The sequence below is a fragment of the Bos javanicus genome, chromosome 15 (assembly GCF_032452875.1).
Source record: "Bos javanicus breed banteng chromosome 15, ARS-OSU_banteng_1.0, whole genome shotgun sequence".
Classification (NCBI taxonomy): domain Eukaryota; kingdom Metazoa; phylum Chordata; class Mammalia; order Artiodactyla; family Bovidae; genus Bos; species Bos javanicus.
The window spans coordinates 22,465,828-22,484,485 of NC_083882.1; the positions used below are offsets into that span (position 1 = coordinate 22,465,828).

Here is an 18,658-nt window from a genome sequence, read left to right on the forward strand (position 1 = left end):
CTGTGGAATGAATGAACAAGCTGGCTTCTGTAGCTTCTCTCTCTTTTCTTTTACCAGCAAATTAGCAGTGCATGCCTGTGTGGAAGGAGTTTTGAAGCAGAACTCATGCATTGTGCAGCCACTGAATGATCAACAGATGCTCAAAAATACTGTGACATTGTAAATAAATATTTTTTGCAGTGGCAGCTGTTCTGACAAAAAAAAAAAAAAAAACACCCTAGACATTAAAAAAAAGCTAGACGTGATTGCCAAAGAATGCAGAAAAGTAAGATAAGTTGTGCCCAGCAGTTAATTTATAAAAATGACTGAGTGAAAACACTAGGTCAATGCCATTGTAATAAAAGCTGTCTTAGACATGAAAGGCATGTCATGCCAGGCATGGCCACAAGGGAGTGCACCAAAGTCAGTCTGAAGGAAGAGAAAAGTGTTCTTGGCTCAGTCGTGTCTGATTCTTTGTGACCCCATGGACTGTAACCTGCCAGCCTCCTCTCTGTCCATGGAATTCTCCAGGCAAGAATACTAGTGAGGGTAGCCAGCCATTCCCTTCTCAGGGGATCTTCCCCGGCCCAGGGATACGAACCCAAGTCTTTTGCATTGCAGGCAGATTCTTTACCATCTGAGCCACCGGGGAAGCCTGAAGGAAGAGAGGAGGGGAGGAAAAGCACAGGTCACAGTTTTTGTTATGTTTTCTGTGGAAAAAGCAAGGCAGAGAAAGGCAAACAAATTAGGATATCTGAGTAATTCCAGCGAACTTTGGGGGACAGGGCTGTCCCTGTTGTCTGGTATCTGATCTTGGGAAGATTTAGGGCAGGGGAAATGCTGGCCCTGTGTGTGACTGCTGGCTAAAGGAGGTGGCTGGTGGTGCGGAGTTTGAATTGGTTGGTGTATAAGAAAGCTGGGCTCACCAACTAACATACTGTTTCCTGTCTCAGGAATTAGCAAGCCCTAAAGGGCAGTCCCTTCCCCAGCCAGCAAAGCCCCCAAAGATGTCAAAACCTCATAAGATATAGAACATAAGTATAATTAATGCATAAAATCCAAGAGCTTAAAAGAAATGTTATGACAAGAAGTATATAAATGAGAAATTTTTACCTATACCCGTTAATGTGATACTGCTTTAGGTGTTGTGTTAAATCTGTAAGTTAACTTGAAAAGCAATGCCATCTTCACTACAGTTACTCTTCTTGTCCATGAGTATTTCTCTGTTTCGGGGTTCCTTTATTTCTTTTTATTTCTTTTAATAAGTTTTATAAATTTTCTCTGAGTAGATTTTATTATCTAAGTTATATTATTCCCACTATATTCCTTCTTACTATTATAAATAGGATTAAAAAAGAAGAAAAAAATTTTCTTACTTATATCACTCGTATATTAAAGTGAAATTATTTTTTGTGGCTGTATGTATTGTCATATATTGCAAATTTGCAGAGTTAATTTATTGGGATGGCCCAAATGTTCATTCAGTTTTTCTCTAAGATATCAAAAACTAAATGAAACTTTAGGCCAACCCAGTATTATCTTTAATAGATCTTTAGTTTAAAAAACTTTTTGCTATAAAAACTTGAAAATTTATATTAGTACCCATCACCCAGACTCAACAATTACTGAAATTTTACCTTATTTCTTCTATTTCCCCTCTCCCATACATTCAGGTCCTTCAGTTCTACTTAAGATGCTCAATAAATTTCCTGTAAATTTTTTCTGGCTCCAGCAAAGTTATTCACATATGGAAAGTTTCTGAATCTCTGGAGTACTTTTTTCCTTTCTCATGTTTTATTGTGCTGTTTTGTTTTTTAATACTTTCCATGCTAACTTTTTGTCTCTGTTCCCAACTTTGAACATAGTGGTATCTATTTAGATTCAGAGTCAACAAAAGAAGGGAGATAATCCTAAAACTGGAGAAGGAAATGGCAGCCCACTCCAGTGTTCTTGCCTGGTGAATCCCATCCCATGGACAAAAGAGCCTGGTGGGCTATAGTCCATGGAGTTGCAAGAGTTGGACACGGCTTAGCAACTAAACCAAACCAACCAGTGAGTGAGGACTGCCTTTTGCTCTGATTTCTGCCCAATGGCATGGCAATGGAATCTTCCTTTAACATCTGTATTTAGAGGGCAGATTGGTATGAGAGCCTCTTTTCTCAGTTTCCAGCAACTTTTCACTTAGTATACTTCCGCTCTGTTGAAGCTGCATCTCTCCCTTACTCCTTTTGCCTGCTGTTCTATGAGTCTCTAGTACATGAGGAATTGTGGTTTTTAAAAAGTGCTGCCAAAGTAAGGTATTTCCCTGTTTCCTCTTCTAACTCTAAATCATGCACAACAAAACAAAAAGCCCCACCTCTAGGTATGAGTATTTTTTCTTTTTCTTTCTAGAATTATTTATTTATTATTGGCTGCACTGGGACTTCGTTGCTGCATGAACATTTTCTCTTGTCGCAATGCACCAGCTTCTCATTGCTGCGGCTTCTCTTGTGGAGCATGCGCTCTGGGTGCTTCAGTTGCTTTGCGGCGTGTGGGACCTTCCTAGACAAGGGCTCAAACCGATTCCTCTGCATTGACACTTGGATTCTTAACCACTGGACCACAGGGAAAACCCTGATTTTTTTGTGGGGGAGGTTGGTGGTGGTGTGGAGAATGGTGATCTTTTAAAAAATTTATTTATTTTAGTTGGATAATAATTACTTTACAATATTGTCAAGGTTTTTGCCATACTTCAACATGAATCGGCCACAGGTACATGATAACCCCATTGTGAAACCCCTCCCACCTCCTTCTCTACCTCATCCCTCTGGGTTGTCCCAGACCACCTGCTCTGGGTGCCCTGCTTCATGCATCGAGCTTGCACTGGTCATCTATTTTACATATGGTAATGTACATGTTTCAATGCTATTCTCTCAAATCATCCCACCCTCACCTTCTCCCACAGAGTCCAAAAGTCTGTTCTTTTTTTTTTTCCAGATCAACATCTTACACTTTATAATACACTCACAAATTTTTACACAAATATGTTTACAAGTACAAAAAGGCAAAGAACCTCAAAGAATCGAAGTAACTGTATCATCGACTGCATTCAGTAGAGTTAGTACTGCTGTCCCCCTTCTTCCTCTTCTAAATCCAGATTCTGCGTTGGGCCAGATGGGAACTGGGTGTCAGGTCCAGTATTTGTGAATCCACCCCCCATGTGGACTCTGCTTTCAGAAGTTGGAGACTGGGTGTAGTTTTGCACACGTCTGGGTTTCAACAGAGCTGAATTGAGATTCCATCTTGTTCCAGGCCAGATCATCCAGGGGAGAGTCATCCATTGCTGTCTAAGTTTCATTGCTGGTGAAGAATAAGCTCCCCGAAGTTTCGAAGCCAGAATTCATTGTCTGTGTTTCGGCACTGTTCAACTGAACTTTGCTTTCCAGGGCAGGCAGGTTTTTAGCAGTGGAGAGTCTGTCAGTCTGGGTCTCTGTGTCAGATGAATCAGTACTCATGGAAAAGCTGGAGTGTTTCAGGATACTTCCCAGTGGCAGATGAGGGCTACTGTCTAAAAAGAAGTTCAGGTCCATCTGTGTCTGCATGTCAAACATTTCAAGGCCTAAGAAGCTAGAATTTCCCTTACAACTGTAGGCCTGGGCAGAAGGGTCTGCAAGGAAGAGATCAGTTTGGGTTTCTGTGTCCAGCGATTCCAAGACTGGCTCAGTGGTCATGGTGCTAAGCTCACTCTCTTTGGTTTGTGTATTTGAGGCTGAAAACTCTTCAGTATCAAAATCAACTGCAGGATTCTGGATTGGGCCAGATGGGAGCTGGGTGTCAGGTCCAGTATTTGTGTCAGACAAAAGACTATGATTGTCCACGTCTGACCAGGTAGGTTACTTGACAAGATGTTTTCTAGATCACTTAATAAATCCATGGTTTGGGTTTGATTATCTGTCACGTTCTCTGACGAAAGCATACTATTCGGGGCACTGAAATTTGGTGTGGATTTCTCAATATCTTGAGATAAAGTTTTAGGGTGGTTCTGAGGTAACAAGTCATGAGTTACAGTCTCTGCTACTAAGCTACTGCTTATAATATTGTCTGTAGACACACCATATGATGAATGGACACTCTCAAAAATGTCTCCACACATTACAGCATGGTCCATCTGTACTTGGTCATCTGCTGGACTTTGCATTCCACTGCTCTGAGTTTCTCAGGAGATCCCACCTGGCTGGAAACTGGCATCTATAAACGCATCAGTCTGAGCAGTGATAGATGAGGTTACCTTAGAACTGGGCAAAAAAGTCTGACTTTGAACACTAATGTCAAATCAGTTTGTGAACAGGACGACACAGAGGAGTCAGGACTGGCCCACTGTGCAGATGGCATGAATTGTGGTGTGGTGCAGGAGAGGTCTGTCTGTACATTGGTCAAAGAAATGTTGTTCTTCTGACATGTGTTCCCAAGTTCTTGTAATGGGCTATGCATGCATGCATCGCTTCAGTCGTGTCCGACTCTGTGCGACCCCATGGACAGCAGCCCACCAGGCTCCCCTGTCCATGGGATTCCCCAGGCAAGAATACTGGATTGGGTTGCCACTTCCTTCTTCAGTAATGGGCTAAATGGACTTTTACCCAAGTTGACTTGAACACCTGTGCTAATCGGCTTAACAGCAACAGGATTTACAACTTTTGAAAGAGGGAGGCTCTCCTTGAGAGAGCAGGCCTCCAAATCTAGGCTGAGGGTCAGGGTTCCAATGGACAAGGGCAGTAAGTGTATGGCACCAGGAGCGGAGCCCTGATGGTCGACCACCAACACCACAGACTGGGCCGAGGAGTCGGCTGTAGGCACAAAGACAGGCACAGGAGAAAACTGCATGATGGGGAGTTTAACCAAAGCCACCTTGGGCTTTGGTAAAAGCAACTGCTGAGGGTACCTTGGAGCTGCTGGAAGAGTCTGTTGTTTGGCATTAGAGCTGTGAGAGTCTTCAGAGGAAGCCACCAGCTTTATTTCCAAAGTTTCTAGTTCTGGAACGTCTGGTTGTGGAATTGGTTGGTTGCTCAGTGATTCAGCGGTCTTCCTGGACAGCTCCAGCTGCACAGGCAGTTTTCCATCTTCCTTTTCTTACTAGGTGGATCCCCGTGTTCTGCAGGGATCTCATGGCCAGTTCGGTAGCTGGCATAGTGACGGCCACACGTGCACTGGAAGGTCTTGCCACAATCCTCTGCATGTCTTTTCAAGTCCCACTTGGTGCCGTATGAATTGCTGCACTTACTACATTTATGCTTCTTTTAGCATGCACTTTCATACAGTGCTGTTTTGCAAGAGAAAATTGAGAAAATAGTCTGTCAGGGCCTCTAGGGCATCCTTCAATTGGACAACAGTAGAATTTAGGTAGTTTTCAAATCTTTTCTTATTGTTGGATTTACTGCGCCATCATGCAGAGTACATCGCTAGAAATGCTGGGCTGGATGAATCACAAGTTGGAATCAAGATTGCTGAGAGAAACATCAACAACCCAAGATATGCAGATGATACCACTTTAGTGGCAGAAAGTTAAGAGGAACTTAAGAGTCTCTTGATAATGGTGAAAGAGGAGAGTGAAAAAGCTGGCTTAAAACTCAACATTCAAAAAATGAAGATCATGGCATCCAGTCCCATCACATCATGGCAAATAGATAGGAAACACTGGAAACAGTGTCAGATTTCATTTTCTTGGGCTCCAGAATCACTGCAGATGGTGACTGCAGCCACAAAATTAAAAGACATTTGCTCGTTGGAAGAATAACTAGGACAAACCTAAATAGTGTATTGAAAAGCAGAGACATCACTTTGCTGACAAAGGTCCGTCTAGTCAAAGCTATTGTTTTTCCAGCCATCATGTATGGATGTGAGAGTTGGTCCATAAAGAAGGCTGAGCACTGAAGAATTGATGCTTTTGAACTGAGGTGTTGGAGAAGACTCTTGAGAGTCCCTTGCACACAAGGAGATCAAACCAATCAGTCCAAAAGGAAATCAATCCTGAATATTCATTGGAAGGGCTGGTGCTGAAGCTGAAGTTCCAGTACTTCAGCCATCTGATGCGAAGAGCCAACTAATTGGAAAAGACCTTGATGCTGGGAAAGATTGAGGGCTAGAGAAGAAGGGGGTGACATAGGATGAGATGGTTGAATGGCATCACTGACTCAATGGACATGAGTTTGAGCAAACTCAGGGAGATAGCGAAGGACAATGAAGCCTGGAGTGCGGCAGTTCATGGGACTGCAAAAAGTCAGAGACAACAAAGCGACTGAACAACAATTGTATACTATCAAACCAGTCCTGAGAAGTATTGATAAACGGTATCTTTTGCTTAACGGATGCTTCACAAGGTTTGGAGAAATATAGCTCCTGATAGCTGTTCCACAAAAAACAACAATATAAAATGTTAAAAAGGGCTTGCGAGAATGGTTCAGGCCAACAAAGTTAAGAGAGCCCTCGTCAGACTGGCCGCTTCCTTTGTGCTTAGATGTAATGTCTGCCTTAGTAATCAGTGAGGGGATGATCTGAAGGTGAGTGATGGCTGTTACATATGAGCTGCAGGCGGTGGCTCTTGACCGGGTGCATGTGGAGCGCGGGGCTGCTGGGCAGGATCTTGCCGCAGCCGCGCACCGTGCACTGCCCGGGATGGCTCGCCACCGACGGCTGAATGAGCTCCCGGGCGGGCGGCACCGACCCCGCGGGCTGCTGCCTCGCTGCCGTGGGTCGCGGCCGGCTGCCTCTCAGCCTCCTGGGGGCACCCCACGGGCCGGAGGCGGCGGCGGCGGCGGCGGCTCCCCTCGCGGCCGCCCGGACGGCCGGGGCGCCCGAGGCGAGAGCAGTGGGGTCCGCCGCCGCCCCAATGGCTGCCGTGGCTCTCGCACCGCGGCCGGATCAGGCTCCAAAGGTCTGTTCTTTATGTCTGTGTCTCCTTGGCTGCTGGATCTTTGAGAGAGAAACTGCACAAGAAATAAGAAGACTGCTCCTTCTAAAGGAAAGAAAGGAATATTTTTTGCTAAGGGACTTAACATTAGCTTATCTAAATCTTTCCTGACCTATCTCAATATCTTCCAAATATAAAGATTAAAAGGAAAAAGCAACCCTGCACTTAAAAATAAACCAGGATATTATAAATAGAGAAGGAAGAGGCACTGTCCTTTGTCCACCAGCTGTCCTGCTTGCGGTCTACATAGTCTTCCACTAAGCAGATGGATGTGGCCGATGGCTGATAATGAATTGTGTCTCCTGAACAATGACTCAATCCTGTGGTGGCTCTGCCAAGTTTATGAGCTGGGCACCTCCTTCTCGTTCCCAAACTATGACTATTACTCATTCTCCCTCAAGGCTGTTACAGCAAAATTAGAGGCTTATTTGTCGTTGATTTATTTTTTTCCCTATGACTTAGAAGCTTAGGGAATTCAGTAACTTTTTATTTATCGTCTTTGTCTTGCCTAATACATTTAATAATTCAAAATATTCTTTTGGCCGGATCGGGGCCTAACCACTACTGATTATCTCTGACTCAGTGTACATTTTCTCCCAGCTATGCTCAACATCTCACTTAAACACAGTCAGTCTGACCTCTATCTTTTCCTAAGATAAGTTGATCCTGACAATATTCTCTTAAAATTTGTCACCCATTGCCTGACCCACATTTTTGTTTTTCCTTATTCATACCCTTCAAGGTAAAAGAAATGTGAACAGAAAATTGTAAACAATCTCCTTTGAGGACATTGCCCAGTTTCCTATTAGGTACAGAGCAAGTTTCCTGACTTGGAAGACCCATGATGTGGAGGTTTGAAGTTCTAGTTTTAGGGTTTCCCTTCTCTCTCTTAACATCAGTTCATTCTTATTTATTATTGTTGTTCAGTCACTAAGTCCTGTCCGACTCTGCGACCCTATCAACTGCAGCATGCCAGGCTCCTCTGTCTTTCGCTGTCTCTTGGAATTTGCTCAAATTCATGTCTACTGAGTCTGTGATGCTATCCCACCATCTTCTGTCATCCCCTTCTCCTCCTGCCTTCAATCTTTCCCAGCATTAGGGTCTTTTCCAATGATTCAGCTCTTTGCATCAGGTGGCCAGGGATTTGAAGCCTCAGCACCAGTCCTTCCAATGAACATTCAGGGTTGATTTCCTTTTGGATCACTTTTATATTTTTTGTCATTAAATTGCTTTTAGGGACTTCCCTGGGGGTCCTGTGGTTAAGAATCCACCTTCCAATGCAAGGTCATGGGTTCGATCCCTGGAGGGGAAACTAAGATCCCACATGCCGCGGAGGAGCTAAAGCCCAGGCACCACAGCTTGAGAGCTGGAGTGCTGCAACTAGATAAGCCCTCTCACTGCAACTCCTGAGACCCCGTACTCTGAAGCCTGCAACTCACAGCTAGGGAGCCTGCATACCACAACAGGGACACAGTGCAGCCAAGAAAAAAAAGGCGTTTAAAACCTAATGTCCTGTACTTCATATCTCTTAAATGTTATCTCAAAACATTAATTGGCGTTATTACATTAATTTTGCTTTTATATATGTACATCTTCCCTTGCTTCCCAGTGTTTGCCTTCACATTTCATTGCTCCTACCGTGAAGATGGGCACATTAGGCTATTGTAGCTTAATGATTGCATTCATAGTCACCGTTCCGTTTAGACAGTGCCTTGCAATTTGCAGAGAAATTTCACACAAATCATTATTATTCACTTGCTTGTATGTAAAAAAATATGTCAGTGTCTACTGTGTACCAGGTACTGCGCTGGGCCCTGAGATTATAAAGACCAAAGAGACACAGCTCCTGATCTCCAGCAGCTCACAGGCTAAACTGGGAGACCCGTAACACAATAGACAGGATACTGTAGTCAAAAGTAAACTTCTGGTAATGGTTTGGTTTTTAAATAGATCTTTTTAAAACTGAGAAGTGGATATATTGACTAATGGACACTTGGCACTTTTCCGATTTGACAGTTTTATTGTGTGTATGTGTGTGCATGACAACTGAATAAATTGGCATTTTAACTTATAAATTAGTCTCTTAAGAGCACTTAAGAGAAAACTTAAACTTGACCTCTGCTGGATAACTGGACAGCTATAAGGACCTGATCCTTGAATGTGAAGCCTATAGTCTGTGACCCTTGGTGATCTATCAAGGCTTACACAAACAGGGGAGCCCAGTCTGGGCAGTCTCCTGTTCCTGCTTTACTTCTCAACATTGGCCAATAAACAAAGGATTCCTGTAAAAGGTAAAACTTTCTTCTTCTTTGCTGGCACTTGTGTTGTAACTCACACATAAGGAGTCGAGCCTTTTCCCGTGCTGCTTTGTCACATTGGCATCCTTCAAAGTGGAAATGGATTCTGATGGCGTAAGTGTTATTTCCTGGGCAATAAACATCTTGAATAGAGAAGTGAGTCAGCAGAGCCCATGAAACTGATGAACAAAGATTAGTCACAAGGGCAGTGGAGCTGCTTCATCTGAATATAACTTTCTCTGCAGATCCCCTTGAAACTGGATGGAAGTCCCCACACCTCTTGCTCAATTCAGCAGCTGCGAGGCAGAGCTAACGAAGAAGTAATCTGAAAATACCGCAGTGATAGCTGTAGCTATTTGGATAATCAGTAGTTAATCCATTTTAATTTGAACTTTTTCTTTATAAGCTTTTAAAATTATGAATTATTAGGAATATTGTAATATCCATTTATGGGCTTCCCAGGTGGTGCTAGTGGTTAAAAAAAAAAACCCTCCTTGCCAATGCAGGAAATGTTTAAGAGAAGTAGGTTTGATCCTTGGGTCAGGAAGAGCCCCTGGAGAAGGGCCTGGCAACCCATTCCAGTTTTCTTGCCTGGAGAATTTCATGAGGAGCCTGGCAGGCTCCAGTCCCTGGGGCTGCAAAGAGTTTGACACAACTGAGTGCCTGAGCAGAGAGCATCCAATTATAAGGAGAGATGATTAAGAAAATGACTCAGAACCATAGCAAAAACTGAATGCTGTTTCGTTCTAACTTGGGAGTGCTTTGGAATGAAGCAGTCCTGTGCTCTCAGAAAAAATATGAGGATCTGGTAAGATTTGGCGTGACTGCTTTGAACGTCAGTAGGACTAGTTTGGAATCTGATTACCTCTCTCAAGCTCTCAGAAAAGTTAAAAGCTACCTTATTTCTTTTCTTCATTGCAAAGGAAGAGTCAGCTTTAATTTCAAACCTGAATTTTTGCACTGGGGACACAGAAATGTTATTTCTCAAGTTCTAAGGGCAGAAATTTGAGATTTTCTGCAGCTTCTTGACTCTAATGGAGGCAGTTAACCACTTACTGCAGAAATTACCCAAAGAAATCACTTGACTGGCCTTCCCTGACTATGGAATTGTGACTTCTTTCTCCATTGCTCAAGGGAGAGAGTTTATAACAACATCTTCCCTCCCCTCTTGCAATTTCCTTAGTGTGCCTGGTTCTGGGGTCGGGGGTGGGGGGTGGAAAATTTATATGTGGAACTCAGGATAAGCACCAAGAGTCCAAACTTTGCCCCAGTGTTCAAGGTTAGGGAGTGCAGTGGGAAGGAAACTGCATGGCTGACTTTAAGACTTGGTGGCAGCTAAGGCCCAAATTTCCAGTTCCCTGCTATAAAATAACCGTGATGGCTGGAGACGGAACTAGTGTGCTGGCCTCAGTGCTGGTGGAGTGAGGAGGTGAAATTGATGAGGCCAGTCCTGGAAACTGGCCTCATCAATTTTTTCTGGGGTCAGGTTTGCCTCCCGGGAAGTAGTTGCCGCAAAACAGCTGTCATCTGGCGAACCTCTGAGTGAACTGCACACGGAGGCAGGAGCTCGCCCTCTCTCTAGGAACTCCAGTCTAGACTGCAGTGGCGGATGGAAAGTCCCACAGACCTTCCTCGCGGCATCGGTATGACTAGCTCCCAGAGGAACCCTTCCAGAGTCAGCTGATCTGCTGGTGACAGAGGAACCCTCCAGCTGCTAATGTCGAGAGAGTTTCCGTCTCTCCTTCCCTCTCTTCGTACACTATCTTTGCACAGGGTTCCTGAACCCTTATGGGAAGCAGAAGGCATTGGGGAGACTGAACTAGACTTGCATTTGGGAGGGTGAGAATTGGATTTTAAGGGGAGGGCGTTGTTCACTCCAACTGTGCAGTTAGATAGGATTTACACATATAAGGACAAATAAACATTTTAAATGATGCCTCATTCTCCTTGTGAAAAATACGGGCAGATGTCCCTCCTCCCTTTTCTTAGAGCATTTACTTTAGAAAACTGGTAAGTTCTTTCTCTGTCTCTCTGAAATATATGCAAACACTTTTAAAAGTTACATAAGTCTTTTGCCACGTTTATGACCCAGGGGTGTCTTTCTCAAGGGCTTGGGGCCATGCCTTTGAAATGTAAACATCCACGTTTTCATTTCCCTATTCCAGTTTCTATTTCCAGTAAGAACCTGACTTCTGTGGGCATCTCCCTCCCAGTTGCAAAAATACCTCCTGTCATAAAGATACAGGTTGATTTTCTTTATATAAAACCAATTAGCTAATATAGATGGTCACCTCAATTATCAGGTGAATTGAAGACGAACTATGTGTAGCAAAGGGTGCTCTCTTTGAGTCCTCTTACTAAAGACTGGTTATTGCTTATCTTTTTAAAATCATTAACACTATTGCTTATCCTGAGAACATGTATGTGATGGTGAGATTTCTTTCTGTCTTCATAATCTTTTAGCAGATTCCCTAGGGTGTGCATCACATTTTTGTTTAATGCTTATTCAATAGTGAAAATATTTTCTTTTTCTCCCTTTGTGGAGAGGTTTTCTGGGTTGTGAGAAAATTTTGTTTTAATTATACTTTGGCAACATATACTAATGCCACAACTCAAAGGAACAACAGATGTGAAGAAAGAAAAATTTACATCTTCTGGACTCTCCCCTCCAGAAGGACTGACTTCTAATTAATTCATCTCAGACTTTACAAGAGAGCTGCTGCCTTATCTTTTTTTCCCACTTTGTCTCTTCTTTTCCCCCTCAATTTTTTTTCACTTTCTTATTTTGCCTGTCTCTCTTTTATCCTGTTAAAAGATTAACTTGCAGCATAAGGTAAAATTGGGACTTCCCTAGTAGTCCAGGGGTTAAGAATCTGCCTTCCACTGCGGGTCTGATCGCTGGTGAGGCAACTAAAAGCCCATGCATTAGAATCATAGCCTGCACACTCTAGAGCCGGTACCACAGCTAGACGGAAGCCCACACGCTGCAGTGAAAGACCCCTCATGCCTCAGTGAAAATCCTACACGCTTCAGCTAAGACCTGACGCACATAAATAAATAACTAAATATTGAATGGCTCCTACAGATACAAAAATGAATACATATTAAAAACTTTATCCTCTTCATTAATCAGTGAGGGAACCAGAAAGAGGTAGCAACTGGCTCAAAGGACAGACCATTTTTATTAAAAAAAAATTTTTTTTTCACTTTTTATTTTGTATTGGGGTATAGTTGATTAACAATGTTGTGGTAGTTTCAGGTAAAGAGCAAAGGGACTCAGCCGTACAGAGACATGTACCCATTCTCCCTCAAACTCCCCTCCCAACCAGGCTGCCGCATAACATTGAGCAGAGTCCCATGTGCTATGTGGTAGGTCCTTTCTGGTTATCCATTTTAAATATAGCAGCGTATACATGCCCATCCCAAACTCCCAAACTATCCCTACCCTTCATTTTCCTCCACCCCTACGGACAACCATAGGCCATTTTTAGATCAAGAATGTTGAAATAAATGTACAAATGGTAGCAAAGTTGTTTTTCTGGAAGGGAGGAGGGAAGTAAATTGCTCTTCCACTGGACAGGACAGAATATGCATGTTCAAAGACAAGAATTATTTTGTGTTGCTATCAGTATGTACAGCTTACAAAGTGGCAAAATAGCTCCCATAGAACTGGAATCATATACCTAGCGGTCTCCTTAAGGCAATGCAGTTTGATATGGAAACAAGCTAAGTGTCCATCAGGGGATGAATGGATAAAAAAGATGTGGTATATATGTTACAATGGGAAATTATTTGGCCATTAAAAAGAATGAAATCTTGCATTTGGGGCCACATGGATGGACCTTGATGGCATTATGCTAAGTTAAATAAGTCAGACAGGGAAAGACAAATACTGTATGACCTCTTTATATGTGGAGTCTAAAAACAAACAATAAGAAAATCCAAGTTCATAGATACAGGGAAAAGATTGGCGGTTGCCAGAGATGGGGGTGGTGTGGGCAAAATAGGGGAAGGGGGTCAGAAGGTACAAATGTCAAGTTATAAGCTAAATAAGTCATGGGGTATAATGTATAGCACAGCAACTGTAGTTAATAACACTGTATCACATATTTGGAAGTTGCTAAGAGAAATCTTAAACGTTCTCACCACAGGAAAAAAATTCTGTAACTATGTGTGGTGACAGATGTTATCTAGCTTTATTGTGTGATCATTTCTCAATATATACAAGTAGTGAATCATTGTATTTTATGTCCGAAACTAATATAATGTTGTATATCAATTAAGCCTCAATAAAACAAGACAGTGCAGTTTTCTACTAAATACAGTTTTTCCCTCTATGGTCTTATTCTTCTTACCGTAAGAAAATTAAACAAAGCACACGTGATGACATTTTTGAGAAGCTGGCAGTATGTAATAATTGTTTCCTCTTTTTCTCTACCAAAACAAGTATTTTACTTTAAGTCTAATTAAAAATCATCTATTCCAGGAAGAGTTCTCTGATTAATCTTACCTAACTGGACTTCCCTGTTTCTGCCATCATCATTGGTAAACATTTTTGAGTGTGTGTTTAGTGAACTATTGCTGCATCTGACGCTTACTGTCAGCGTAAATAACTGAAACTCTGTAAGAGCACGAATAACAGCAATAGTTATTTATTGAGATTACCATTAAGGTAAAAAAAAGTGAAGCAATTGCTTTTCTTCAGTTTCAAGAAATAGCCTGCCTAATTAAAACAAACAAGCATAACAATTTTAAAAGCTAAAGGTACTAAATTAATGAATGATATTGGCTTATTTAGATCCAGTTTATATTGTTTTGTTTCTTTGCTTTTAACATTCTTCAACTATATATATTTCTCGTAGAGACAGGTTTCTTAAAAGCAGGTTCTGTGTCTAGTTCATCTTTGTATTCCAAGCACCAAGTACAATGCACATTGTGGTGCTTATTAATATCCCCCAAATGACTAATTCCCTGACTACGTTTCTTGAGGGCAGAGATCTCACCTGCTTGTTTCTCTGGCATGCTCAGTGGAGGCTGGCTTGCGTTGCCCTACTAATCTCAGTTAATCTCTTTATTTAAAAATTTTTTTCTTCTCTTCTTGGGGCCATGGGATGTCCAATAAATAATGTAGTGGTTTATGGGAACAGGTGTGATGACCTCTCAGCTACTTCCGGCTGAATGGGGGCAAAGTCAATTTTTTAGTATTAGAGGAGAGAATGTCATAGATATTCATTTTAAAGAATTCTTGAGTCCAGGCTTAGCCTTAGTATTCTGTATTATGAAAACAGAACCTCAGTCTTTGATTGCTTTGTCATAGCACTTGGGTAAACATTTGAAAATTAATACAAACAGCATAAGGACAGGGAACTCTGCAACGTTACATGGCAGCCTAAATGGGAGGGGAGTTTAGGGGAGAATTGATACCAGTATATGTATGGTTGAGTCCCTTTGCTGTCCACCTGGCATTGTTAATCAGCTATACTCCAACAGAAAATAAAAAGTTGTTTTTTTTTTTTTTAAAGACAAGCTACAGGGAAGTATTGTACTATATGGGGAATATAGCCAATATTTTGTAACAACTGAGAATGGAACATGACTTTTAAAAATTATATAAAAATAAAAATATTTAAAAAGGAAAATTAGTAGATATACTACAATGAGGATAATGATGAAAATTTACCATTGTAATATTCCTTGAAAGAAACCTCCTATTCCAGGTGGCAACCAGGAAAATAAATTCTTGAGTGGGTTCTCTTCATGTACATTTTGTAACCAAGTGGTCTTTTGAATTATTCTATTTACTTGGGTTCCTACAGGGGTATTAATATATACATAACAGAAGCTATTGGCTACTATACATATGTCTTTTTGTTTCATCATTTTTTTTCTTTTGCTAAAATATAATTTAAAGCAATTTTATCATATAGTATTATTCTGGTAAAAAGAAAAAAGAATCTAGTGCCTTCTGCTGGAAGACTACTGCTTGAACTATCTCCTTTGTTTTACCATTCCTAAAGAGTTTCACAGTTGTTATAAGACCTTGAGACCATAAGGATGCATTTGGCAGCTGTTTGAAGGTACTGTTTTGAAAGTGGGTTGTGGTATCCTTGAGTCTGGTACAGTTCAGAAAATTCAGTTTCTCAGTAATACAGTAAAGTATCTGAAACAATGTCCATAATAGCCACTCAGCTCTATTTTGGATGCCTGGACCACAATTATTTCTTTTTGATTTTAAAAAATACATTTTTTCTTCGATGGTTAAAGCAAATGTACAATGCATGTTTAATAGGCCACAAAACATGCTGCCTGGTGAGCATAAATGTTAAGTTAAATGATGTATAAGCCAAAATGACTTACCCATATCTCAATGTGAAAATTTCCTCTACCATTTCTCCTTTTGATTGCAAATCTTTCAATGGGGAGCACTAATAATCAAAGTAATTGTCCCTCAATGCCAGAGTGGTTGTTACCTGCTTTGGGTCCATAATGTCTCTTGGTGTTAAGCCTTGTTTTTTGTTTATAACCATTTGCCTAGTCACCTATGTTGGGGAAAATTAATCCAGACAGTGAACAAACACAGAGGTATGCTAATGGGGAAACATTTTATAGGCTATATGTTTTATCAGTTACCAAATTGTGACACAAACACTGTACATATGCTTCTAACAGTAGACTTTAAGTAAGCAGTGATACATGTCATAAGTAGTCATAGCCTGTAAAAACTTCACTAGAGAGTTTTTTCCCATCTTGAACATTGGATAAAAAATTTGGTTAGAAGTAACAGTGCCTTAAGAACTATGGACAGAGGTTCATGACATTGTACAGGAGGTGGTGATCAAGACCATCCCCAAGAAAAAAAATGCAAAAAGGCAAAATGGTTGTCTGAGGAGGCTTTATAAATAGCTGAGAAAAGAAGAGAAGCTAAAGGCAAAGGAGAAAAGGAAAGCTATACCCATCTGAATGCAGAGTTTCAAAGAATATCAAGGAGAAGTAATAAAGCCTTCCTCAGTACTCTTGCCTGGAAAATTCCATGGACGGAGGAGCCTGGTGGGTTACAGTCCATGGGGTCACAAAGAGTTGGACAGGACTGAGCTACTTTACTTTCAGTTTTCACTCTCATGCATTGGAGAAGGAAATGGCAACCCACTCCAGTGTTCTTGCCTGGAGAATCCCAGGGACAGAGGAGCCTGGTGGGCTGTTGTCTATGGGGTTGCACAGGATTGGACACGACTGCAGCAACTTAGCAGCAGCAGCAGCAGTGGTCATTGCAAAGAAATAGAGGAAAACAATGGAATGGGAAAGACTAGAGATCTCTTCAAGAAAATTAGAGCTATCAAGTGAATATTTCATACAAAGATGGGCACAATAACAGACAGAAACAGTATAGACCTAATGGAAGCAGAATATATTAAGAAGAGGTGGCAAGAATACACAGAACTGTACAAAAAAGATTTTTATGACCCAGATAACCATGATGGTGTGATCACTCACCTAGACACAAAAAGGCGAAATGGAAGACATCCTGGAATGTGAAGTCAAGTGGGCCTTAGGAAGCATCACTATGAACAAAGCTAGTGGAGGTGATGGAATTCCAGCTGAGCTATTTCAAATCCTGAAAGATGATGCTGTGAAAGTGCTGCACTCAATATGTCAGCAAATTTGGAAAACTCAGCAGTGGCCACAGGACTGGAAAATGTCAGTTTTCATTCCACTCTTGAAGAAAGGCAATGCCAAAGAATGTTCAAGCTATCGCACAATTTCACTCATTTCACACGCTAGCAAAGTAATGCTCAAAATTCTCCAAGCCAGGCTTCAACAGTACGTGAAACATGAACTTTCAGATGTTCAAGCTTGATTTAGAAAAGTCAGAGGAGCCAGAGATCAAATTGCCAACATCTGTTGGATCATAGAAAAAGCAAGAGAATTCCAGAAAAACATGTACTTCTGCTTTATTGACTATGCCAAAGCCTTTGACTGTATGCATCACAACAAACTGTGGAAAACTCTGAAAGAGATGAGACTACCAGACAAACTTACCTGCCTCCTGAGAAACTGTATGCAGGTCAAGAAGCAACAGTTAGAACTGGACATGGAACAACATACTGGTTCCAAACTGGAAAAGGAGTACTTCAAGGCTATATATTGTCATCCTGCTTTTTTTTAACTTATATGCAGATTACATCATGCAAAATGCCTGGCTGGATGTTGCCCAAGCTGAAATCAAGATTGCCGGGAGAAATATCAATAACCTCAGATAAGCAGATGATACCACTCTTAAGACAGAAAGCGAAGAGGAACACAAGAGCCTCTTGATGAAAGTGAAAGAGGAGAGTGAAAAAGCTGGCTTAAAACTCAACATTCAAAAAACAAAGATCATGGCATCTGGTCCCATCATTTCATGGCAAATAGATGGGGAAACAATAGAAACAGTGACAGACTTTATTTTCTTGGGCTCCAAAATCACTGCAGATGGTGACAGCAGCCATGAAACTAAAAGATGCTTGCTCCTTGGAAGAAAGCTATGACCAACCTAGATAGCATATTAAAAAGTAGAGACATTACTTTGCCAACAAAGGTCCGTCTAGTCAAAGCTATGGCTGTGGTTTTTCCAGTAGTCATGTATGGATGTGAGAGTTGTACCATAAAGAAAGCTGAACGCCTAAAAATTGATGCTTTTGAACTGTGGTGTTGGAGAAGACTCTTGAGAGTCCCTTGGACTGCAAGGAGATCAAACCAATCAATTCTAAAGGAAATCAGTCCTGAATATTCATTGGAAGGATGGATGCTGAAGCTGAAGCTTCAATACTTTGGCCACCTGATGTGAAGAACTGACTCATTGGAAAAGGCCATGATGCTGGGAAAGATTAAAGGTGGGAGGAGAAGGGGATGACAGAGGATGAGATAGTTGAATGGCATCACTGACTCAATGGACATGAGTTTGAGCAACCTCCAGGAGTTGGTGATGGACAGGGAAGTCTGGTGTGATGCAGTCCATGGGGTCGCAAAGAGTTGGACACGCTCAGCCATGTCCAACTCTTTGCGACTGAACTGAACTGAGTACAATAACTTTCCACTTTGATAAGGAGATAAAAATTTGGTAAACAATTCAGTTGAATTAGTAGGATAGGTCTTACAGGCCTGATCTGGATTCTTGGGCCAGCTGCCTACCATTGCTCTCATCTTCTTGTCCTGATTTGGGTGTAGTTTGAGGTCAGCAGTTCTTTCAATAGACCAGTCTAGTTTAGAAGCCCTTCTTAAGTGGGAAATATGAGTTCAAGAGTCAGTTCTCTTCAGCTTCATTGTGTATGAGTTAGAGTACCTGACAAGAGTCTTTTCATCTAGGTTGGAGACAGAGTCTTTTAAATTACATTTGTTTTCTAGTACGCATGATCCCCTGGTTGCAAGTCATGGGGCATCTGACCTTTATCCAAAGATTACT

General features: G+C 41.6%; 1 protein-coding gene and 2 pseudogenes across 1 annotated transcript; all 3 read right to left on the reverse strand.

The window, feature by feature from the left end:
* Positions 1-3,191: 3,191 nt before the first annotated feature.
* LOC133261727 (ATM interactor-like) lies at positions 3,192-4,459 on the reverse strand (annotated as a pseudogene).
* On the reverse strand, positions 4,459-5,730 carry LOC133261607 (ATM interactor-like; annotated as a pseudogene).
* On the reverse strand, positions 5,169-6,873 carry LOC133261735 (ATM interactor-like; the record flags this gene model as incomplete). Its single annotated transcript, XM_061440297.1, has 1 exon — positions 5,169-6,873. A coding segment is annotated over one exon (390 nt), but the record flags the coding sequence as incomplete, so codon positions are not given.
* Between the last annotated feature and the right edge of the window lie 11,785 nt (positions 6,874-18,658).